Consider the following 26,022-nt stretch of genomic DNA (forward strand, 5'->3'; position numbering starts at 1 on the left):
TTGCAAACGATATGGCCAATAATGGATTATTATGATAATTATTATTAATGAATAATTAATAGCCATCATAAAGGCAATGACGTATGATTGGTATCATACTTCGTGAATAATAATTTAATCTGGCTAATGCACCAAACAGTCCCAAAGCATAGCTAGTAGTAAAACCAATTACTGAACCCACTACCAAACCTAGAAATGAATTACTTTTTGCATTGATAAACAAAAACAATAACATATCCTGTGAGAATAGATAAAACGTATAGAATATAACTAGAAATGGTTTCATCGTTCCTGAAAGACGTATAATCTCTTCGTTGATACGAAAAATTGATCGCATTAATTCAATTTTCATATGCATTGCAATTGGTGTTTTACGTAAAAATCTCCATTCCAATTAATCAACAAAAAAAGAGAATGTGATTGAAAAAAATATATATGGAAAATATATGCTGGAAAAAAGTACCTGGTTCATACATCATTTGTTTCGTACGTATAAAATTTAGCCGTATCAGATTGAATCGCCATCGATATGAATATACAGACATGATAATAAAATGTAACCAATATGATGAAATCACCATGATTTGATGAATTTGAAATATAAACACAGAATCCATAATAATCATTTGTGGATGAAATAACCATGGTAAATGTGGACGTTTTGATTTATAATAACCAATAAACGTATCCAAACAAGTAAAAAATAATGATACAATAGTAAAAGATTTGATGAATAATTTATATAGGATTAATATATGATTATAAAGATGAGCGGTGAAACAGAATGCTTTGGGACTACAATCTGGTGTTGGACTCATTGTGTTAAAGCCAAACCAATGATTAGTTTCATGGGATAATGCCAAAAAAATTTGCATGAGAGATACGGGTATCATATTTGATAAATGCGGTAATCTCATCCCTTTCATTCGTTTGACCATATTTTCGTAACAACGATTCAAATGCTCAAATCCTTTGAACACGTGTTTAGCATTCGATGGATCGATAAATATTTTAAATGATATACCATCTATCATAGAAAAAACAGAATCAAATAATCGAATCATATACAAAAACGGGTTATATGTTTTCAAACACTTACACATTGATGTTAAACAAATGAATACAATGGCAAACGTTAGATGTAGGGTCTGTGATTTTGCTTCATACCAAATGAATGGCCGATAACGAAATCGGGCAACCAAATCGATATGATAATTACGTTCCATTGAATTTAAACCAAAACGTAATAGATTAAATATTGTCGGTAACAATAATAAGGCTAACATTTTCATAAATTTTTTACGATCATATTGATATGTTTGAAATAATTGTTCACGATTATTATATGGTAATAGATTATGATCAATCATACGATCCAATAATAGATTATATGGATTTGATGGTAAATTCAATGATTGCCGATCATTTTGCATTGTTGTTGTCGTTGTTTTTATTGTTGATGGTGATAACAATATCATTGATGAATCACGAAAATGTAACATATTTTCAACAAAAATATTTTTCGTTGGAATAACAGAATTTCAATTAGTGGCATCCACTTAACTTTACAATGATCAGGAATGATTCATTTTCTTTTCATTCCATTTTCTTTTAGATTTTACAGAATTGTGTATGTGTGCATGAGAGACAAATATGTGGTTCTTTTAATTTAATTTATTGACGTTTATGAATCATGTGACACTTGTTTTGTCTTGATTCTTGATTAATGTACGTTTGTTTTTCATATTTTTTTTTTTGCTTTTGCTTACTTTCAATTGCACATTTAAAGATCGACAATTTCCGGCCATGACGAATATGATATATGTACATACATTATCGCCCGTACACCACTACTGGATAGTAAGACGACCGAATAAAATTCTAAAAGGTATGATATGAAACAACAACAATGATGATAATGATGATGATGATTCTATGTGAAAAAAATGAGAAAAAAATGTGAATGAATGGGGAGAAAAACAACTAATAAAGTGATACATACCAAACAAATGGAAGGGAAAGCAAAAAAAAAAAATAGAAAAACATTTCAAATATTAATCAATCATTGATACAATTATCTTGGAATGCATATATTGTGTGTGTGTATGTGTGTTTGTATAATTATTCATTAATTTTGAATGACTGTTACCAAGGGATATAAGGATTCGTTATTCGAATGTGGATTTTATGTTTATGTTTTGTGGTAGTTTTTTTGTGGAATTTCTTGAAATTTATTCGATTAGCGTGTAACTTAGCATACATTTTTCCCCTTGTCATAAAAAATATGAGAACAATGAGTAACTTTTCGTTGTTTTTCATCTTCATTATCGATGAAATATTTAATATCAAGATTTTTAAATTCTTCTTTTTCATCATCATTTACGAAAAAAAAATTCGAATAATCTGATAATGATCATATTTTCTGTAGAATTTAATTTTTTTTCTTCTTCTTTGTTTATTTATCTACAATGTTTGATTAAGGTTTTTTTTCTAAATTCTGTTGATATTATTAAAAATTGAAGAAAATGAGAATTTTTTTTTCTAGAGAAAATAAAACAGAATATTCAAATGAAGATTTTGATGATGATCGATAACAATGGTAATGATCATTAAATTCGAATATATTTATAAAGCATTGTGAATAATGTAAAATTAAATGCCAACATTTCAATGAATTTATATTTAGTAATTAGAAAATATCGTCCCAAATAGAATCCATAATCATTAATTATGATGTTTTGTATGAATAGATTCATACGTACATTTGTACGGTATTTCGAATGTTCATCATTATTGTCGATATTTTCATCATTTGATTGAAATGTTGATGATAATGATGTTTGTATTACACTCAAATGATAAAGTAATCGATAACAAAATTGATTTTTCGATGGAAAATATGCAACATGTACGATAATAATCTGTGTATAAATGAATTGTATGAATGATAGAATCGAAATTAAATTGCTTAATGTTAAATATTGTTCTTCCATTTGTACGAAATGAAATTTATCACCATGATGATGATGACGATGATGAATGAATATCATACCTAATATGAATCCAATACGACTGATTAGATCGATGAAAAGAAGATATTCTTGATATGGTTTATGTAGCCAACAAATTTCCAAGAAATTTCGTACATAATGTTCATGTATGTTTTTTAAATTCATCATTGAAATCAATGATGTTGATGATTGAACATTGTTTATTTGTTCAATAAATTCTTTCATTTTAATTTTTAGATATTCAACTGTAAACAATAAATATAGCATCGGTATCAATATCTCACCGAAAAGAAAATATAATCGTCTCCACATGATTGTATGCATGGTTAATGTGGATAATAAACGTGTGAATCCCATACGATTACCATGAAGATATTCAGAAATATTGAACCAATAAAGCCTTATATAAATGATTGCTAAACTAATGGTTGTCGAATAATAACAAAATCCAGTAATAATACGAAATATTCGAAAAAAATGTAACAATTTTTGTCGTGATGATAATTTTAATTCATTTTTCACTGCCATTATGATAGCTTGTCGAATCTGAATGAATGAACATCGATAACGAATAACATGAATGTAGATATTTATCCATTTATATTCAGCCACAATCAATGCAATAATAATGGTCCATATGATTGATTCAATTGAATGATGGTCAATGCCCATATCGATGATAAAATAATGAAAATAATCGGATAACTGTCCGGTAATTATCAATAAAAGTACAATGATTAATATCCATGAATTAATTGTCGTAATTAATGTATGCAAGAATCGTTTCCTTTGAAAAAATCTTACACGATGATCATGATATTCATCCAATGTATATGATGTACGTTGAACATAACGTAATGAAATGTTGAAATAATCATCGAATATTTCTTCAATATTTTCATCTTTTATGCCAAATTTAGCCAACAACCATATGACCATTGTCAAATCCATTTTTTGACTGAATAAAATTGTTTTCAATTCTGAATGTAAAGTAACAATTGAGAAATAAAGAATTCAAAAACATTGAACATGTCATGATGATTTGATGATTGATCATTTTCCATTTTTAATTTAGTAGGTTTTTGTGTCAACATTTTTTTTTTGAAAATTAATGTTTTTCTTTATTTTTAAAAATTCATCATCAAAAAATGTATTTGATATTTCCGTATCCAATAGTTTCAGTATCCATGAGTCAATGATGATTGTAATCATAAATTTTTTTTTATTTATTGTACCTTGATTACTAGAAAGTTTTTATATCTTTTTTTTCTGTCTGTTGGATTTTAATTTGGTCATCACCATCATAAAAATTTTAACAAAAAAAAAAAAAAAAAAATTAGGATCATTTCTGTTTTATTGTTGTTCTTAGCAAAAAAAAAAAAATGTCCACCAATACTGTTAATTCCACCACTGATTCGTCTTCGTCCATTACAAATGATTCTATTCAAATTAATGATTATCCCCGTTCATCCATTATGGCAATACCATATGATCATTCTGAAATAAATATGGCCAAACAATATCAACGTCGTTCAACACGTGCAATGTTTATCTCCGGTACGGAAATGATTACCGTCATGCAAAATAATTTGGTACCGATGAAATCATTTACGAATGAAATTCGTTCTATACGCGATGTTGAAATGTTTTTGAAAAATCCATTAATTTTACTTAATATTGATGATGCCAATGTTAACAATATAATCGAAATGATGATCAAGGTATTTATCTGTTTGTTTGTTAGTTTGTTCATAAAACGATAAATTTTTTTTTGATGATGATAATCTGATTTGACTTAATCTGAATTTCTATTGAAATACAATTGTTGTTGTTGTTTTTTTTCACACTGTAGAAAATTGTCGGCACATCATCATCATTGTTCGGTGAACTGGAATTGGAACAATTTCGTCAGGCCATCTATAACGAAGACAATGGTTTTCAATTTAAAAATTTTATTCAAGGCGTTTATTATGGTGATGATGATGGTAATCATGTTTTACATGATTCTACTTGGTGTTGTGTATTTGCAACGATTGAATCATCGACATCATCATCATCATCGTCGTCATCATTGTTGTTGACACGTAAAATTCTAATCACAAGATTATTGAGGCCAACAAATTTTGGTCCAACATTGAATGCTGTACGTTTGATTATATTGATAATCGTTCCGGCACCACAGAAATCAACAAAAAATGCATTCGAAATTGCCCGAACCTATGCAACATTAATGGCCGATGCTCGTACACGTAATGATTTATTACATACGAATGATGAACAACTATTTATCGATATTATTGGTGATCGTCTTGAACGACTCAAATCTCGTGATCAAGATATTATGGAGATTGAGGAAAATTTTAAAGAAATCGATGATGAACAATCGGTACATTTTCAATGCTCATTTGGTCGTGGTATCCGTGAAAATTTTAATCGTCGTATACGATATTATTGGAGTGATTATCGTGATGGTTTAGATGGTTGCCAAACATTGACAAAAGTTTGTTCATCAACAATGTCATTATTTTTTGCCTGCATCTTACCATGTATTGCATTCGGCGTACTTAATCAACATAATACCGAAGGAAAAATCGGCCCAAAAGAAGCATTACTTGGCCAGGCTATCGGTGGTTTAATATTTGCTTTATTTGCTGGTCAACCATTAGTTATTATTTCAACTACAGCACCATTATGTCTATATACATCGATTGTTCATAGTATTGCCAGTAATTTATCCATTGATTTTTTCGATCTTTTTGCTTTGGTTGGCATTTGGAATTCATTATTTCTATTAATTTATTCTATATTTGATTTATCACAATTAATGCGTCTTTGTACACGATCAACGGAAGAATTATTTGCCACATTTATATTTTTTGCATTTACAATCGATTCAATTAAAGAATGTATCACTAGTTTTCGGCAACATTATTATTGTATCGATATGAATCAAACGATGATTCCTAATATCGATACTATCGATGATATGGATTGTGCACCAGAAAAAAGTATTCTTTTTCTATTCTTAATGTTGGGAACATTTGCATTAGGATTGATGCTTTATAATTTTAGCAAAACGTAAGTTTATCTTTTGCATAAAATATTTCATTTTTTCCCATTCTCTTCTCAATAAACAGGCCTTATTTGAATCAATTCTTACGTACCACATTAGCCGATTATTCTCTACCCATATCGGTCATCATATTCACTTTGATTGGTTCGATCGCATTCAAACGAATTGAACCGGATTCATTTAAAGTTTCCAATGGATATAATTTGCATATTGTTCAATTTCAAACAATGAATCCAGTATCATTAGCACTATCATTATTACTTGGTTTTGCATTATCAATGTTATTTTTTATCGATCAAAATGTATCGGCTGCATTGGTTTCAGCACCAGCTAATCGTCTAAAAAAAGGTGATGCATATCATTGGGATCTGTTGATTGTTGCCATCATTAATCTTGGATTATCATTGATCGGTTATCCATGGATGCATGGTATTTTACCACATTCACCAATGCATGCTAGAAGTTTGGCCGATGTTATTACTGTTGGATCATCGTCATCATCATTTTATTCAAGTGATAAATCAAATATCCGACAGATTGTTGTAAAAAGCCGTGAAACACGTATCACTGGTATTGTGATACATATATTAATTGCCATTGTAATCATATTTATACCATGGATTCTATCATACATACCTGTTGCCGTTCTATGTGGTCTATTTCTATATTGTGCCGCATCAACATTACGTGAAAATTCACTATATGAACGTATACTATTGTTTTTCACTGAACAGGTAAATTAATTTTTTTCTTTTCTTTCTTTTTTCTGTATTTTTCCATTCTAAGAACACGAAAAGTGAACAACGGAAAAAATCTTTTGTTCTGTTTTCTCTTCTATTGAGTTTTGTTTCTATTTCCGTCTTTGTTTTTAATTTTTCAATTTTTTCTCATTTCTTTTTTACTCGTATCTTGAAACAAAACCCAAAACCAAAACAAACGAAAAAAAATTTCCTATTTAGACTTCCTATCCACCAACACATTATCTACGGAAATGTCCACAGCGTATTGTACATTCATTCACAATGATTCAATTGTTTCAATTGATTTTAATATGCTTTTTCGGTTTTTCACCATGGGAATATGTACAGCTTGTATTTCCATTGATCATTGCATTATTGATTCCCATTAGGTAAGTGTATTCTTCATTTTTTCTTTTTTACAATTGATGATTTTATACAATATACATTCGTTGTGTTTATGTGTGAAAACGCCCAAATAAACTATACCTATACGAGTATTGTAATGATGTTTGATAATGATAGTAAGATGCATTATTGCCAGTTATTATTATTATTATTTTATATTTTATTGTGCTCAATTTTTTCCATTCATTCATATATTCATTGATAATATTTTTCACAGTTTTTTCTGTCGCATCTTTTTTTCAAGTAATTTTTTTTCTTTTAACTATATTACCAAATATCGTTTTCACTTGTTGTTGTTGTTTGTTTGTTTGTTATTGTTTAGATGGCTGATTCTACCACGATTCATTGGAAAACATTATCTGGCCATTATTGATAATAAACATTGTTGAATATTCGATTTAACTGGTTGGTTTTTTTCCTATTTGGAAAAACAACACCCAAAAAAACTGAAACTGAATCAGTAAAATAAACACCAAAAAAACATGGCATCTCAATGATATATTTTATAATGGTAAACGCATTCGGATTTTATTATCTTTAATGTAATAATCAAGATTAGATTAGATATATGACAATATCGTTTCCAAGTTCATCGCCATCATCATCACCATCATCATCTGCTAAATTTTTTCAGATTTTTTTAACGATTTATATGCAAAACAGAAACATTTAACATAGATGAATAGAAACTATGATGTTGAAAAAAAAACAACAACAAAAAAGAAGAAGAAAATAAAACAGCACAAGTGTCATCATTATCATAAATAGGTGTGTCTAGATATTATTATCATATATATAAATACAAACCTTTGCAAATGATTTGACTGATATTAATGTAATTTTTGAATATGTTAAACCATAATGATTATTTGTATGAAATTTTTCAATATAATTCGATAATCGTATTTGTTTTCGTAACAGCCACCATCGTCGTTGTCGATTTGATGATAATGATGTACAATTTGCTGCCATCGATAATAAACATTTGGAACATTTATGTATCTTAATGGAAAAATAAGCACATAATAAATGTGCACCAAATACACCGATCCATTGTTGTAAGGCCATCGATAATGTTAATAATCCTTCTAATAGTGATTGTTGTTGATATTGAATGATCAATGATCCCATTAGAAATATATTTAATGGTGTTGTTGCCATTAAAAATGTGGTTAACATATGTGAATATTGTCCATCCATTGTTTCGATTACAAGTAATGTATCCGTATGTTCCATCATGAATCGTTCAATATGATTATAATCATTGATAGAATGTTGCTGTTGCTGTTGTCGTTGTTGTTGTTGTTGTTGTATACTAATTTGTCGCCATCGATGCATAATACTTTTCAATAGATGATCACATTGGCCAAGTTTTATAAAAACAATAACAGTAAATAAAAATAAACCAATTGTAACAAAAATTAATATATGTGCCATGCAATACAAAACAAACAATGTGAATAGACAATTCATTTCGGTTATAGTAATCAATGAAAAACCAATCAAATTTTTTGGATAAATTTTTTCATTCACAATAAATAAACGGATATAAGTATAATGTAAAAATATGTTGAAAAAATTCAATACAATAATGATTAATTGAAACATGCATAAAAATCTATATACATTATAACGAATAAATTGACAACAATCATATGATTTTGAATGAAATATAAAGTATTTATAAAGAAAAAATTCACCATTTTGTTCATAGAAAATTTTACATACAATTGAATATAAACGTAAATGAAAATTTAGATACCAAATTTGATAGAAATATTGTACCAAAAAACACATCGGTATAGCTATTAAATTTAATTTTTCATCCAATTTAAATAAATATGATAGATCGATGAATATGAAACGATATTCCGGTATATTTGGACTTAGATATGTTAATAATAATCGTAACATGAATAACCATTGACAAATAATGATTATTATTAAACAATGGCGATCATGATGTCCATTTTCAATATTATTATTATTATTAATGCGATAAATACGATCCGCACATTGTTCAATATAATCAATACGTTTAAATGGTGACATTTCATTAGCCATCATAATGGCTACAGATTTTAATTGATTCATTGTTATTAATAAATAAACCAATCGATTTGATCAAAGATTATGATCAATCCAATGAAAATGATAACAATACCACTTTTGCAATGATATGATTCAGGCAAAGAACAAAAACAACTAATGAATGAATATGAATAATGAATGTCAAAAATATTTTTTTTTTTTATATTTTTCAAAATTTCGACTGAAATTTCGATTCAAAAAAGAATAGCAACAAAGTTGAAATGGTAATGATCATTAATTTATTATCATTATCTTCATTATATGGAAACGATATTGCATAAGCACAAAATCTTTGATAAAGAGAATAGATTAAAAACACAATCGATACAAACAAATAATCGATGAAAAGGCAATAAAAAAATTATTCAAAAAAAAAAAATTAAAATTCTTCGTATGACTACAACAACAACAACGAATGAATCTTCATACATTCTTAACTTGAACATTTTTTGTTGTTGTTGTTGTTGTTGTTGTTCTTGTGATTCATAGGTTGATAGAATTAATTCTAAATGAAATTCTTTTTTGATTCTTCCTGCCAAGATCAATCGATGATCAATTCAAATCGATATTAGTTTTTTTTGTGTAAGTTTGTCTGAATGGTTTTTTTCTAATCCTACTGTGATATTCATGTTTGGTGCAGCAGAAAAATCTTATTAATGGTTTGCATATTTTTTTTAGCTAAAAATAAAAAAGAAAATCTGGATTGCAAATTTCAATTTATGAATAATGGATGAAAACGATGAATTACATTTTAAGCCAAACGTTTCTGTGATGACATTTGTGTTACCTTCAGGAAATAAGCGATAATCAAACCAACAATCTATTTTGTTGTTATCAAAAAAAGAGAAAGAAAAACATGAAATGAAAGTTCATTTTTTGTTTGTAAATAATCAACAACAATAACAACAACAACAACAAACCTCAAAAAATTTAAAATATGTTATGATAAAAAAATTGAAGAAATAGAAGCCCATACGTTTTTTCGATTGATTTTCAATGGCAAACATCAACTTGATATGATCATTGATCAATTGATGAATAGAAAATGAAAATGGGATAGAAAAAAAAATAGAACGGAAAATGGAAATATGGTCAATATCATTATTGTGTGATGAGGTTAAATTTTTTTTCTTTTTTTTCCTACTTATAATACTACTTACATCATATGCACAATAGGTATTCAAACGTCCCATTTGTGAAATATTAAAGTTATTCAATATTTTCAATGATTTCAATGATTCTTCATAAACAGATGAAGCCGTATTCAATAGAAAAAATATGACAATAATAGCCAATACAACTGAATATAATAATGATATTCGTACGGTCAAATCGATTGGCATAAAAATGGATGTATATAATACTACATTTATAAATGTAGCGACAAATAATATTAAAAAAAATAATACTTTACTAAAATATTCTGAACTAAATTGTTGAATATCATTGCCAATTTGATTAAATTGTCTTCGCATCAAATCGATATGAGACATTGTAATTATTGTTATTTTTCTTGTTCCACATTGTGATCGACTCGTATTGGTTGTCCACTTCATTACTAATTCATTAATCTCACGTATACGATAACGAAGATATGAACAAATTATATAAAAATAAATAAGATTCCATGAATATGCAGTATATGTAAATGATGATGATACACCAAAAAACACTGACCATGGTAGTCCAAAAATAATGAATTCATTCAATGAACATTTAAACCATAATGGCCAGGCGCTTAAAATAAATGATACAACACCGACGGTAATCATATTCAATCGACAGAATTGTATACCGAAACGTGTTTTAGCCAATAATTTTGCTACAAGCTTCGCATCATGTAATCGGGCATCAGATGATGGACAACGGCCACCAAGAAAATCTAATGATTGTAAAAATGTTGGCCGAATTCCACGTATATAATGTATAACACACATAAGTTGAACGCTTATACCCATCATCGTATAAACAATGGCTGCAATATTAATATGTGTTTTCGCTCCCATACACCATGGCCAATCACCAAGATATATGAAATAACGACGATTTTCATTCAATTTTGTTGAAATAAATAATGCAACAATACTACGTAGAATATAAATAAATCCAATAGACAATACGAATGCCGGATTATAGAACCAATGACGGCGATAATTTTGATCCAAACAATCTGGTCGATAAAGATGTATTCCATAACGATAGAATTGTGTGCCAACACTACGTACAGCATATGATGGATCAATCAATTTGAAAGGATTAAATTTTTGTTCAAAATCACCATTCAATAGACTTATTTCACGAATTAACCGATGACGATGGGATCGTTTGTTTTTATTGTCAATACTTTGATCAATTACCGATTGTTGTTTGATTATTGCATTACGAGACATCATTGTATCGGTTCTCATCATCATCATTCTTTTATCCATCTTTTTTCGATTATGATTTTTGAAAATTTTCAAACAACTAAATTTGTTGCTCACATGTAGAACTTGATCATGATCTTTGTGAATGCAAATTATGTATATTATCTCCATGATTTATATATTCAAATTTATTAATCGTCATAAGAATTAAAAAAAACTAATTATCAATAACCATTGCTATGAAATAGATATGACATAAAGAAAAAATCAACAAGACAAACAATCAACGATAATGAATAAAATTTTTGTTTGTTTTCTTTTTTAAATGCAAACAAAATATAAGTATTAAAAGGTATGATGATCAAACAAGATTTATTATCAAACATCACGAAATTGTTTCATTGTAAGATCATCCAATTTATGTTTCTTTTCATATCAAATTCATTATCAATTTTGACTTGAAATTAACGTCGTTGTTGTCAGAACAATGAATATTCGTTAATTTCTTTCTGAAAAAGCCAATTTTTTTTCGTAAATTAATAAATCTTATTATTATTTTTCTGAAAAAAACATGAAAAAAATTCAAAACGATCCGCAAAAAAAATGGTTGTCAGAAAGATTTCCCAATAATGCGTGATTATAAATCATTATTCATCCATTTATTATTATAATTTTGTGATTCAACTAATAATCCATTCGTGGTGGGAATTCTCCCCAGTTCTAATGATTCTGACATGAGGTTATTTCAACTATATATGTTGATGTAAGTCACAAATCGAGGGAATTATCCATTTTTTATATATTCTAATAATTGCCATCTGTGTTTATTGCCATTTCTTCAGAATGATAATAAATTCAAATTAAAATCTAGACAATCTATAGTATAGATTCTATACTATCGAGAGAAAATTATCGTAAATTAGAATTCAATTTGTGTGTGTGTGTTTGTGTTTCTGTTTTTTATGGTCCGAAAAAAATTGTTACCAATTTTCGTCTCATACATTATTAACGAACAAGAAATAAAAAGAATTCAATTTCAGAATCAACAACAACAACAACTACTACGAAATAGACATTTTACACAATCGATAAAAATTGACGATTGTTCATCTCTTGCTCATTGACGTCATCTTATGGCCATATATGACTTTTTTTATTATTTTTTTTTAAGAAAAATTTTTAATTTTATTCATTATAAAAAACCAAAATCAAAGATTAATGCTACGAAAACACCATTTCCGAAATAATGATAATGATCTGTTTTTGTTGTGAACAAACAAACCAAAAAAAAAAAAAAAAATGACAATCAATATGGTGCTGAAAAACAATGAAATTCAGAATATTTTGATTGTTTTTGTAACTACATTTGAACGATAATTAAATTTTTATTTTTTTATTATTTGTGGATAAAATAGGAATTGAAAATGTTAATGATAATTTATTCTCTGAGAAACAGAATTCTTTATTTGGTTCTTAAGATTTGTTGTAGAAAATATTTTGCCTTTTTTAATCAATCAAATTAGATCAATTGTTTTGTAAATGATAATTGTACAATTTTCAGAAAAAACATCATTATAAATGCGGCAATCTAAATTTGTTGGACAATATTAATGATAAATAAAGAATTAGCACTGGAAATTGTTTTGGAAATGTTGAATGAAACAATGAATGATTACCTCAAAAAATCTTGAAGAATTTATGATGAACATGCAAAGAAAATAGAAACCCATACGTTTATGGGATTGACTTTCAATAGTTAGTAGAATCTAAAAATGAAAAAAAATTCAATGAAAATAATTAGAAAAATCAAAAAACGGAATCTTTTTTCACGTAAATACAAACATTATATAATGTACATGGATTATGATTTTGAATTTGTGAGATATAAAATTTATTCAACACTTTACGAGAAACGCCCGCTTCATTATAAACTAATGATGCTGTATTCAATAAGAAATAGATAGCCGACGTTGTTAAAAAACCGCATAGAATAATGAAAAACGTATGGTCAAATCAACAGGTACGAATAAAGCGGTATAAAGTACAACATTTAAAAATGTACCCAATAATGTGACAATGATTAAGATGACATTTTTATAATAATTGTTATTAAAATGTTGAATATCTTTACCGATACGATTCAAATGAGTACGTAATAGTCTTAAGTTTGATTTATTCATTAATTTCCGTATACAACGTTGTTTCAATTGCAATTGTGAAAGACGTACTACTAAATCATTAATTTCACGTAATCGATAGCAAAGAAAATTGCAAAGTATATAGAAATAGGCCATATTCCAGAAATAAGCGCTGAATGTAAAATATGATGCAAAAGCAAATATTATTGACCATGGTAAACCATATGTCAGGAATTCAATGGTCGTACATTTAAACCATAATGGCCATGCACTCAATATGAAAGATACAATACCAACAGCACGTGTATTAAATTCACAATAATTAACAATCCAACGTGTTTTGGTAAGCAAATTTTCAATATAACGATTATCATTCAAACATGCAGCTGATGGTGTCATTCGGCCAGCTAAAAAATCCAATGAATATAGAAATGTTGGCCGAATGCCACGATGATGATTATAAATGGTTAATAATAATAGACTTATTCCAATTGACACATCACAAATGGCAGCCAAATTTATATGTGTTTTTGCGCCAATACAATACATATAATCACCCAAATAGATGAAATATTTACGATTTTCATTCGGTTCGGCTGATATGAAGAATGCCGTTATACTTCGGAATAGATAGACGAATTCCATAAACAATATGAATAATGGATTATAATACCAATTACGGTGATAATCATTCCCAATACATGGTGGCCGATAAATATGGATACCATATCGATATAAATGTGTACCAACAATAGATACCCGTAATGATTCGGGTATCGCTTTATATGGATTGATAATAACTTTATCATCATTTTCTAACCGTCGTCGATGAATGAATAAATTTTTTAATTTTTTTGTCATTTTAAACATTATTATTAATTATATTATTATTATTATTATTCATTCACTTGTTTATTTGATGTTGTCAATCTGATTACATTTATGCGACTGATTGTTCCATGTTGGTTGAGGCATGAATTTTAATCCAAATCTTTCAACTTTTTCCCATGAATTATATGATTACATTTAGCATTTATTTTCAATTTTTCCGAAAAGTGAACAATTTTCTTTATCTATTTATCCGGAAACTAATAATTAACATTGTAATAATGACAATAAACACATTTTTTTTCTAGTTTTCACATTAAGGAGTGAGAAATAAAAAGAATTCAGTTTCAGAATCGATAACAACAGCAACAATTTTACGACATAATTACTGTTAAGAATAAATTGATCTGGCAACACAATTAGAGAAATAAATAATATACTGTGGCGATAAATTCACGTAAAATTCACACAAGGGACTGGTTGTTTTTAATACCTTGCTCACAATCAATATATGTGGAATATAAAATCTTTGTAAAATTAATCAATTAATGTCATTGTTGTTTCATATGCCAACAATAATATTTAATCTTTAACAATTACATTTACCTCAAACCATAAATATTGATGACATTCATTGCTCATCTATTGACGTTATTTTATGGCCACAAATCATGAATAAAAATTCTTTTTATTAATTTTTTAAGAATAAACAAAAAGAAATTATATTATAATATTAATATTAATTGTATTTGGATAATGATAAAATCTTTGAATTTTGATTTTTATCCACCATTAAAAAGTGGAGAAAGATGAATAGAATGATTACAGTCATTTTGAAGTGATGACGCTCACATATTTATCAACTGTTCATAAGCAATAATGATTCATTTCGTTTTTCTCATCTACTTTTTTATTTCGAATGTATACGTGAATTAAATCCCAAGAAAGAATATATTCAAATTTTTTAAATTAGACCAATTGTTTTATCGAATGATAATTGAATAATTTTCAAGAAAAACATCATCATTATTACGATAATCTAAATTTAACAGACAAGAAAAATGATAATAGAAAAAAGATGCAAAAATATGGCTAGAATGATTACCTCAAAAAATCTTGAAGAATTTATGATGAACATGCAAAAAAAATAGAAACCCATACGTTTTTTAGATTGACTTTCGATCGTTAGTAGAATCTATTGATTTGAAGAAAAAAATAAATGAAAAATAATTTTAAAGCTTTTTTCTCACGAATACATACATTATATAATGTATATGGATTATGAAATTGAATCTGTGAAACATAAAGTTTATTCAACACTTTACGAGAAATAGCCGCTTCATTATAAACTAATGTTGCTGTATTCAATAAAAAACAAATAGCCGATGTTGCTAATACAACCGCATAGAATAATGAGAGACGTATGGTCAAATCAATAGGTACGAATACAGCGGTATAAAGCACAACATTACTGAATGCACTCAATAATGTGACAATGATGAAGATGACATCTTTAAAATAAGTATTATTAAAATGTTGAATATCTTTACCGATACGATTAAAATGAGCCCGTATTATTCTCAAATTTGCTTTATTCACTAATTTTCGAATACCACTTTGTTTTAATTTCAAGTGTGAAAAACGTACTACTAAATCATTAATTTCACGTAATCGATAGCAAAGAAAATTGCAAAGTATATAGAAATAGGCCATATTCCAGAAATAAGCGCTGAATGTAAAATATGATGAAATGGCAAATATTATTGACCATGGTAAACCGGATGTCAGGAATTCAATGGTCGTACATTCAAACCATAATGGCCATGCGCTCAATATGAAAGATACAATACCAACAGCACGTGTATTAAATTCACAATAATTAACAATCCATCGCGTTTTGATAAGCAATTTTTCAATATAACGATTATCATTCAAACATGCAGTTGATGGTGTAATACGGCCAGCCAAAAAATCCAATGAATATAGAAATGTTGGCCGAATACCACGATAATCATGATAAGTGGCTAATAATAATAGACATATTCCAATTGACATATAACAAATTGCAGCCAAATTTATATGTGTTTTTGCACCCATACAATACATATAATCACCCAAATAGATGAAATATTTACGATTTTCACTCGGTTCGGCTGATATGAAGAATGCCGTTATACTTCGGAATAGATAGACGAATTCCATAAACAATATGAATAATGGATTATAATACCAATTACGGCGATAATCATTCCCAATACATGATGGCCGATAAATATGGATACCATATCGATAAAAATGTGCACCAACATTCGATACCCGTAATGATTCGGGTATCGCTTTATATGGATTGATAATAACTTTATCATCATTTTCTAACCGTCGTCGATGAATGAATAAATTTTTGCATTTTTTTATTATTATCAATATCATTATTCATTCATTTGTTTATTTGATGTTGTCAATCTGATTACATTTATGCGACTGATTGTTCCATGTTGGTTGAGGCATGAAATCTAATCCAAATCTTTCAAGTTCTGTAAAAGACTCTTTTTCCATGAATTATGGAATCACATTTAGCATTGATTTTGAATTTTCTTAGAAAAATAAACGATTTTCTTCATTTGTTTATCTTAAAAACGAATAATTACCATTGTAATGATGATAATAATCACATTTTTTTCTAGATTTCGCATTAACGAGCGAGAAATAAAAAGTATTCATTTACAAAATCGATAACAACAGCAACAATTACGACATAATTACTGTTGAGATTAATTTGATACAAGCGTCATAAAGAGATAGATTGCGACACAATTCGAGAAATAAATAAATAATATATATTTATACACATAAAATTCACAAAAGAGTCTGGTTGTTTTTAATACATTGCTCACAATCAATATATGTGGAATATAAAATCCTGGTTGAATTAATCAATTAATGTCATGTCATTATTTTTTTTTTCGCAACATATATCAACAATAATACATAATTTTTAACAATTGAATTTACCTCAAACCATAAATATTGACATTTTTATTGCCGTGATTTTATAACCACAAATCACGAATAAGAATTTATTAATTTTCTATCCAGTTTATCCATTTTATTTTTTGAAAAATGTCAAAATACTACATAAAATATGAACCAACAATGACTTGTTTTGTTAAATTTTGTTGAAAAGAAAAAAATTAAGATTTTCAATATGAAATGATGATAATCTATAGCTTAAATCAGGGCTTCTTAAACTATGGGTCGCGACCCCGAATGGGGTCGCGTAGCAAAATTTTTGACGTGTATTTGTGTAGAGCAATCATGAAATGGGGTCGCGAATGAAAAAAGTTTAAGAAGCCCTGGCTTAAATGATTAATTTTATCTGATGAAAGCGCTCTGCTCTTTTGTGCATTTACGCTGTACATGAATAACAATTTTTTTTAATGGAATATTTTTATAGTTTACAATAATTATTAAAAATTTTGAAATTTTATTTGTTTGCCATATAGACCATGACGTTATTAAATGTGTTTTTATAAAAAAATAAATAATAACTCTTTGAATTTTGATTTTTATCCACCACTGAAAAATGGAGAATGATGAATAGAATGATTACAGCCTTTTTGAAATGATATCGTTCACATATTTATCAACTGTTCATAAGCAATAATGTTTCATTTTGTTTTTCGAACGTATACGTGAATTAAATCCCAAGAAAGAATATATTCAAATTTTTTAAATTAGACCAATTGTTTTGCGAATGATAATTGTATAATTTTCAGGAAAAACATCATTATTATTACTACAATCTAAATTCAATAGACCAGAAAAATGATAATAAAAAAAAGACGCAGCAATAAAGACTAGAATGATTACCTCAAAAAATTTTGAAGAATTGATAATGAAAACGCTTAGAAAATAGAATCCCATACGTTTTTTAGATTGACTTTCGATCGTTAGTAGAATCTATTGATTTGAAGAAAAAAATAAATGAAAAATAATTTTAAAGCTTTTTTCTCACGAATACATACATTATATAATGTATATGGATTATGAAATTGAATCTGTGAAACATAAAGTTTATTCAACACTTTACGAGAAATAGCCGCTTCATTATAAACTAATGTTGCTGTATTCAATAAAAAACAAATAGCCGATGTTGCTAATACAACCGCATAGAATAACGAAAAACGTATGGTCAAATCAACAGGTACGAATAAAGCGGTATAAAGTACAACATTAGTGAATGTACCCATTAATATGACAATGATGAAGATGACATCTTTAAAATAAGTATTATTAAAATGTTGAATATCTTTACCGATACGATTCAAATGAGCCCGTATTATTCTCAAATTTGCTTTATTCACTAATTTTCGAATACCACTTTGTTTTAATTTCAAGTGTGAAAAACGTACTACTAAATCATTAATTTCACGTAATCGATAGCAAAGAAAATTGCAAAGTATATAGAAATAGGCCATATTCCAGAAATAAGCGCTGAATGTAAAATATGATGAAATGGCAAATATTATTGACCATGGTAAACCGGATGTCAGGAATTCAATGGTCGTACATTCAAACCATAATGGCCATGCGCTCAATATGAAAGATACAATACCAACAGCACGTGTATTAAATTCACAATAATTAACAATCCATCGCGTTTTGATAAGCAATTTTTCAATATAACGATTATCATTCAAACATGCAGTTGATGGTGTCATACGGCCAGCCAAAAAATCCAATGAATATAGAAATGTTGGCCGAATACCACGATAATCATGATAAGTGGCTAATAATAATAGACATATTCCAATTGACATATAACAAATTGCAGCCAAATTTATATGTGTTTTTGCACCAATACAATACATATAATCACCCAAATAGATGAAATATTTACGATTTTCACTCGGTTCGGCTGATATGAAGAATGCCGTCATACTTCTGAATAGATAGACGAATTCCATAAACAATATGAATAATGGATTATAATACCAATTACGTTGATAATCATTCCCAATACATGGTGGCCGATAAATATGGATACCATATCGATATAAATGTGTACCAACACTAGATACCCGTAATGATTCGGGTATCATTTTATATGGATTGATAATAATTTTATCATCATTTTCTAACCGTCGTCGATGAATGAATAAATTTTTTAATTTTTTTATCAGTATTAGTATCATTATTCATTAATTTGTTTTATTTTTTTCGATGTTATCAATCTGATTCTATTCATTCAAATGATTGTTTCCTGTTGGTTGAGCCATGATTTTTAATCCAAATCTTTCAAATGCTGTAAAATATTGTTGTTGTTTTTTCGCTTCCCAATGAATATTGAATTACATTTTTCATATGTCAAATTTATTGATTTTTTTCATTTGACAACATAATTACCACCATAATAATTATAATAACGATTATTACCATTCTGATTTCGTAAATTCATAATGTAAAGATGAAGATTATGGATGTGAAAAAATGGATTTTTTTGTTTTGTTTTTCATTTTTGCACTGCACAACACCGTGAAGATGGAATAGATTGTTTTATTTTCAGCAATAATAATGACAAAGATTGGCAAAAAAATCACGAATTATGAAGAATAAAAAAAGTATAATCCATCCATGTTATTTACTCATTATTATCGCTGTTGTTTTATTTATTGTTGTTACAGTGAAACAAAAATCCTTATTTTGATTCTTCTTTTCCATTCATATCACTGAAATTATGAAACAACACTATTTATTCAACATTTACAATTACAGCCAAGAATTTTTTTTCCCAGATAATAGATCTGTTCATAAATATAAAAAAACAACATGACGCAATGGCAAAATTAACTATCTATGTTATTAATTTTGGGAAAAAAAATTCAACAAAAATGAAAAAAATTGAAAGAAAAAATTTTTTAATGATAATGGTCATGTAAAAGAATAAAAAATAAAAAAAATGATGAAGAACAGCCCACCACAAAAAAAATAGACTGAATCTATAAAATTAATAGAGAATGAATGTAAGTACAAAATCAAAATCATATAAATTCTAGAAATGAATTTTCAAAAGACAAAAAATTGGCCAAAAATAAACATTTGTATCAAAACATGAGCAATATGAGCAGCAAATAAACAGTTTACATAATTATTAAATAAAATAATAAAGAGAATGATGATGATGATGATGATGAAAAGACTTAGATCATTTATCGATTATTTATTAATCTTCATTGTTGATGATTTCTTTTTTGTCGTTATCATTGCAATTGGTATGGGTATTATTTTCGATACATATGATTGATGAAGATGATGATGATTATTGTTTAGATGATTTATGGATTTCTTCACGGCATCAGTTGCCGTTTGTATCACATCGGATAATTGATTCCAATCAATATTTAGATCGGTAAATTTTTTCTCTTGATCTTCTAGTGGCTGAATCTTTTTTCCAGCTAATTTATCCACTACAACAAATCTTTGATTTGAACTAGATACATGTTGTTGTTCATTAGCATCGAATGCATCTATTAATTGTTTTGGTCGAATGATTTCACTCAATTGATTGATATTATTGACATTGATTTTTCTCACAATTACCCGTCTTAATTGTTCATCACTAGTAGTATGATGTGTTGTAGCTTTTTTATAAACCGGTGGTAATTCAACATTTCGATGTATGATAGTTGGTATTCTTGTAATTGGCTGTATATTTTTATCACGAATGATTAGGTTTTTCATTATAGCATCCGGATATTTTATTTCAACTGTTGCTGTACCGGCAGCATATCTTTCTCCGGAATTAATATCTGGTCCACCATAGTTATCACCACTTCCGGATTCTCCATGATTATCGCCTCCCCCATGGTATTCTTGGTTACCACCTCCAATCTTCCCATCGCCCAGAAATACGTTTTTCATGGTGTCACCAATACCCCCATACCCAACGCCAGAATCACCAGTAAAATCAATTCCGGCGCCATAAGTTTCTTCTAATGTACGTGTAGGGCCTGCATCATTAGATCCACCATCATAATTATCGCCACCTGATCCACCACCACCATAATTGTCTCCACCTGATTCCCCATAAGATTGTCCGCCATTGTCATAATTGTCTCCACCTGATTCCCCATAAGATTGTCCGCCACTGTCATAATTATCTCCACCTGATTCCCCATAAGATTTTCCGCCACTGTCATAATTATCTCCACCTGATTCCCCATAAGATTGTCCACCACCACCATAATTATCGCCACCTGATTCACCATAAGATTGTCCACCACCACCCATGTGATTATCGCCCCCAGATTCACTATAAGATTGGCCACCGCCGCTATAATTGTCTCCACCAGATTCACTATAAGACTGTCCACCACCACCCATGTAATTATCGCCCCCGGATGCAGTATAAGATTGGCCACCACCGCCCATGTAATTTTCGCCTCCGGATCCACTATAAGATTGTCCACCCCCGCCATAATTGTCTCCACCAGAACCACTATAAGATTGTCCACCACCACCCATGTAATTATCACCCCCGGATCCACTATAAAATTGCCCACCGCCGCCATAATTGTCTCCACCAGAACCACTATAAGATTGTCCGCCACCGCCCATGTAATTTTCGCCTCCGGATCCACTATAAGATTGTCCACCACCGCCACTGTATCCATTTGATCCATTATATCTACCACCACTTTTCCCACGTTTTTTGCCACCGCTGTATTTTCCTCGACCACCACTCATATAACCACCACCGCCTTTCATATAACCACCACCTTTCATATAACTGCCATATTTTTGACCATAACATTTTTTACCACTGCTACCCATATGTTTACTCCAAATCATTGTCATTAGATGTTTAAGTAGCATCAATTTACGAATAGGTCCAATCTGCATCATCATCATTTCACCCATTGATGCTTCATTTGATCGAATCAAAAATATCATTGTCATCATTATTATAGACATTAAATGTACGGTAAAAATTCGATATAACTTTAATATGATTGAAATATGATTGATGATAAAAATAACCAAATTTTTTCGGTGATCGATTGATGTGTTGAAAAAATGAATAATAGAAAAATGGAAAAAACAAGAAAAAAATACACTTTGAAATCAATCACAATAAAAAAAATCAAACACACACACAATCACAACATACCTTCATGATGATGAGGGTTGATTGATTATTATCGTTGTATATTAATCATTGATTTTAATAAAACACACACACACACACACATACAGAGAGAGAGAGAGAGAGAGAAAGAGCGAGAGAGACAGACACAAATATTACGAAATTTAAATGTAGAATATTTTTTTGGCAAATTTGATCGAGAGAAAACAAAACAGAAAAGATGATAAATTTCAAGTTCAGTGATATTAAAAAAAAAATGCTAGAATTTCAAACAAACAAGCAGAAATAATAGAAAAAAAAAGAAAAATCACAGCCACATCAACACACAACAATGAACACTATTGGATAGATGAATTGATAAGATATTGTCGAATGGAATTTTTTAAATCAAAAAAAAAATTGAAAAAACATTATCCATTGATATATCGAATGATGATTGTTGTTTTTGTTGTCGCCATAATCATCATCGAATTGAATTGAACATTTGAAACATTTGGTGAAGAAAAAAAATGATTGACATGAAAAAGATTATTTCACGATGATTTTTTTTCGATTGATCGTCATTTTCATTCGTCATGTTGTCCATACATTGAATTTATTTTATTTTTTCTTTTTGAAAAAAAAAAATAAAATAAAATAAAATAAATAGACTACAGAGAGAAATTCAGTTGAAATTTTTTTTTCAAATCTAGAGAGATATCCATCAAAAATTTTCAAAACATAACAATTGAAAGTGTGAATGAAGAAAAAAGAAAAAAAAAATCTCTAAAATCTAACCAAAAAAAAAAGATGAGACTTTTATATGTTTGTTTGTGTATCGGATGATGATGATGGAATAGGACAATTGGCTCATCTCGCGAACATGAAATCAAAAAAAAAAGAATAAAGAAATACAAAGATTGTCATCATCATCATCAACAACAGCCAACTATTGTCATTTGAATTCTAAAGAAAAAGACAAAAAAAAATTCAATTCGAAAAAATAGCAAAAAAAGAAAGAGTCACACACAACAACAATAACAACGCCCAAAAAAGTTTGTTTTTTTTGACGATGAAAGATTTTATTTTATTTATAATCAAAAAAAAAAAAACCGAAAACGAAAGTGAATTTTTTCTATTAATTTTATTTCTTCCTAAATAACAGAAAAAAATGTGCACTAAATTCGTATATAATGAATTTTTAGCATCTTAAAAATGCAAACGAAATGAAGAAAAAAAAATTGAAAATGAAATTATTTTGTTGCTGTTGATGATGATGATGATGATGGTGAGAGAATTGCTTTCTTTTTTTTGCCAAAAATCATTATCATCATCATCAAAATCATCTTTATATTTTGTCATCAGCAAATTAAAAAAAAAAAATATTCACACGATGATGAATGATGAAAAGTATGGAACATACAACACAAAAGAAACAACAATCATTCATTGAAAGTGAACAATTTGAATGTTGATTTTTTTTGTCCGACTTTCGTTCATTCATTGTTAATCATCCGATCCTATTTTAGGTATTTTTTTTATGGCGACCATTTTCTGGGACATATATTTTAATCAATCATATCAGAGGTCTGTGTTTTATTGGAATTTTTATTTAAAAATAATTTTGTCACTTTTATTTTGATGATTTTGAATCTAAATTGTCATCATCATCATCATCATCATATTGTCATTATTAAATTTTAAATCAAAATTTTTCAATTGAATTTTAATTTTTTCTTTTCCAATATCCATTCCTGTTATTGTTGAAATGATTGCCGAATGTTAAGGACAATGATGGAATGATTGTTTTTTGAATGTCGTTGTGTTGTTGTTGTTGTTGCCTGCAACCCAAATCAAACAAACAGAAATCCATGTGATTGGCATTCATATTTGAATAATGAATGATCATTCTGTTGATTGAAAAAATGAGTAGAAAAATTCACATTTGACATTGTCCAGATCCATCATCATCATCGATTGAAAAAAAGAAAAGGAGGCCAAACACACACACACAGAGAGACAGGCGTCAGAAAAGAAATTGATTGATAATTGATTGATTGATTTGGTATTCGAAATTGAATGATGCAATCCAATTTGTTCGAAATTTATGTTTGTATGTGTTATGATAAAGGTGGTGGTCATCAATTTCGTAATAATCTCAATCAGTACGATTGAAAATCGATAGATTTTTTTTTGCTTTGCTTTTTTACTGATTATTACAAATCAAATGTCAAATATTTGATTGTAATCGATTCGATTCAATTTTGGTCAACAAAAGAAAAAGATGAAAAAACAAAACAATAAAAATTGAATGGATCAATCGATAGATTGATCTATGAATGAAGTGAATGTCAAAGGAAAAAAGTTTATTGGATTTCGATCAAAAAAAAAAAAAAAAAAAATCCCAATCGATCAAAATTTGAAGGAGAAAGACATAAAAAATGATGACATTCAACAACAGAAAAGAAGCAAATTAAACTGATGATGATGATGTGACAGGAAACGAGACAAAAAAAAACGGATATGAAATTAAGAAAAAAAAAATATTTACAAAACCCAATGTTATTACAAATTATTATTGCGACAACATTAATTATGAGTTCCAATTACTACGTTTTTATTATTTTGATATGAACATATCTTTTCATCATCATCACATTAGATTTCAAAATAAGTCGGAAATATCAAATTTTATCAGATTTTTGTTGTTGTTGTTGTTGTTGTTGTCGTTGTTTGTTGCTATAAATAAACATTCATCACAACCATAACAACAACGACAACAATTTTGTTTGTTTGTTTGTTTTTTTTTACTTATTTAATTAATTAACAGAATTTGATTGAAACAAAAATAAAAATTCCATTAATTTAGAATAGATAACGGTGATAAAATTTCCTTTAAATCAAATTTTGAATGTAAATTATCATCATATGATATTTGATGATTGGATGAAAAAAATGAAAAGGAAAAAAACATTACCATTACCACCAACATTATCGGTTTCTTTTCATTTGATTTTTTTTCTGTATACCGACATACGAATAATAAACAAACATGATGATTCATTGAGAGAAATAAATGGTTGAAAATTTACCGTTTTTGTGTGTGTATTGAAGAGAGAGAGAGAAAAAAAAATGAATGAATAGATGAGGATATAACTTGATTTATATTTATAGAAATGACAGTTACAATTTCTCGATCAACCAATGTATGTTTGAATGTTGTTTGAATTATTTTTTTTGTGAAT

The 26,022-nt window shown here is 28.2% G+C and overlaps 7 protein-coding genes across 10 annotated transcripts; 1 reads left to right on the top strand and 6 right to left on the bottom strand.

The window, feature by feature from the left end:
* Positions 1-348: 348 nt before the first annotated feature.
* On the bottom strand, positions 349-1,433 carry LOC142597440 (uncharacterized). The gene is made up of 3 exons (XM_075729961.1): positions 1,100-1,433; positions 464-1,027; positions 349-383 (listed from the first exon to the last, which is right to left on the bottom strand). Exons 1-3 carry the CDS (start codon positions 1,431-1,433, stop codon positions 349-351), a joined length of 933 nt encoding a protein of 310 aa, XP_075586076.1.
* Positions 1,434-4,353: 2,920 nt separating this feature from the next.
* On the top strand, positions 4,354-8,080 carry LOC124490879 (solute carrier family 4 member 11). Of its 4 annotated transcripts, none has more exons than XR_012832213.1 (6): positions 4,354-4,732; positions 4,864-6,089; positions 6,149-6,818; positions 7,044-7,213; positions 7,552-7,740; positions 7,789-8,080. XR_012832213.1 is itself a non-coding variant. In XM_047053445.2 (6 exons), exons 1-6 carry the CDS (start codon positions 4,394-4,396, stop codon positions 7,616-7,618), a joined length of 2,391 nt encoding a protein of 796 aa, XP_046909401.1. In that variant the 5' UTR covers positions 4,357-4,393; the 3' UTR covers positions 7,619-8,080. The 4 variants fall into 4 exon arrangements, 3 of the variants coding, with proteins under 3 accessions (XP_046909400.1, XP_046909401.1, XP_046909402.1); XM_047053445.2 differs by having other exon boundaries at positions 4,357-4,732; positions 7,044-7,091; positions 7,173-7,213; positions 7,552-8,080; XM_047053444.2 differs by having other exon boundaries at positions 7,552-8,080.
* Positions 8,081-9,536: 1,456 nt separating this feature from the next.
* LOC124500518 (uncharacterized) lies at positions 9,537-11,829 on the bottom strand. Its single transcript, XM_075730678.1, has 3 exons — positions 10,481-11,829; positions 10,241-10,330; positions 9,537-10,140 (listed from the first exon to the last, which is right to left on the bottom strand). The coding sequence occupies exons 1-3, from the start codon at positions 11,747-11,749 to the stop codon at positions 10,072-10,074; spliced, it is 1,428 nt and encodes a 475-aa protein (XP_075586793.1). The 5' UTR covers positions 11,750-11,829; the 3' UTR covers positions 9,537-10,071.
* A 1,482-nt stretch (positions 11,830-13,311) lies between these two features.
* Positions 13,312-14,685, bottom strand: LOC124500525 (uncharacterized). Its single transcript, XM_075729962.1, is given in 4 exon segments — positions 13,312-13,317; positions 13,363-13,452; positions 13,529-13,665; positions 13,668-14,685. Coding segments are annotated over 4 exon segments (1,251 nt in total).
* Positions 14,686-15,697: 1,012 nt separating this feature from the next.
* On the bottom strand, positions 15,698-17,082 carry LOC124500527 (uncharacterized). Its single transcript, XM_047064609.2, has 2 exons — positions 15,913-17,082; positions 15,698-15,847 (listed from the first exon to the last, which is right to left on the bottom strand). The coding sequence occupies exons 1-2, from the start codon at positions 17,080-17,082 to the stop codon at positions 15,698-15,700; spliced, it is 1,320 nt and encodes a 439-aa protein (XP_046920565.2).
* Positions 17,083-18,381: 1,299 nt separating this feature from the next.
* Positions 18,382-19,825, bottom strand: LOC124500528 (uncharacterized). Its single transcript, XM_047064610.2, has 2 exons — positions 18,678-19,825; positions 18,382-18,612 (listed from the first exon to the last, which is right to left on the bottom strand). Exons 1-2 carry the CDS (start codon positions 19,752-19,754, stop codon positions 18,382-18,384), a joined length of 1,308 nt encoding a protein of 435 aa, XP_046920566.2. The 5' UTR covers positions 19,755-19,825.
* A 917-nt stretch (positions 19,826-20,742) lies between these two features.
* LOC124490715 (uncharacterized) lies at positions 20,743-23,342 on the bottom strand. Its single transcript, XM_075730560.1, has 2 exons — positions 22,823-23,342; positions 20,743-22,653 (listed from the first exon to the last, which is right to left on the bottom strand). Exons 1-2 carry the CDS (start codon positions 22,826-22,828, stop codon positions 20,869-20,871), a joined length of 1,791 nt encoding a protein of 596 aa, XP_075586675.1. The 5' UTR covers positions 22,829-23,342; the 3' UTR covers positions 20,743-20,868.
* Positions 23,343-26,022: the final 2,680 nt, after the last annotated feature.

Source organism: Dermatophagoides farinae, chromosome 4 (genome assembly GCF_024713945.1).
Source record: "Dermatophagoides farinae isolate YC_2012a chromosome 4, ASM2471394v1, whole genome shotgun sequence".
Classification (NCBI taxonomy): Eukaryota; Metazoa; Arthropoda; class Arachnida; order Sarcoptiformes; family Pyroglyphidae; genus Dermatophagoides; species Dermatophagoides farinae.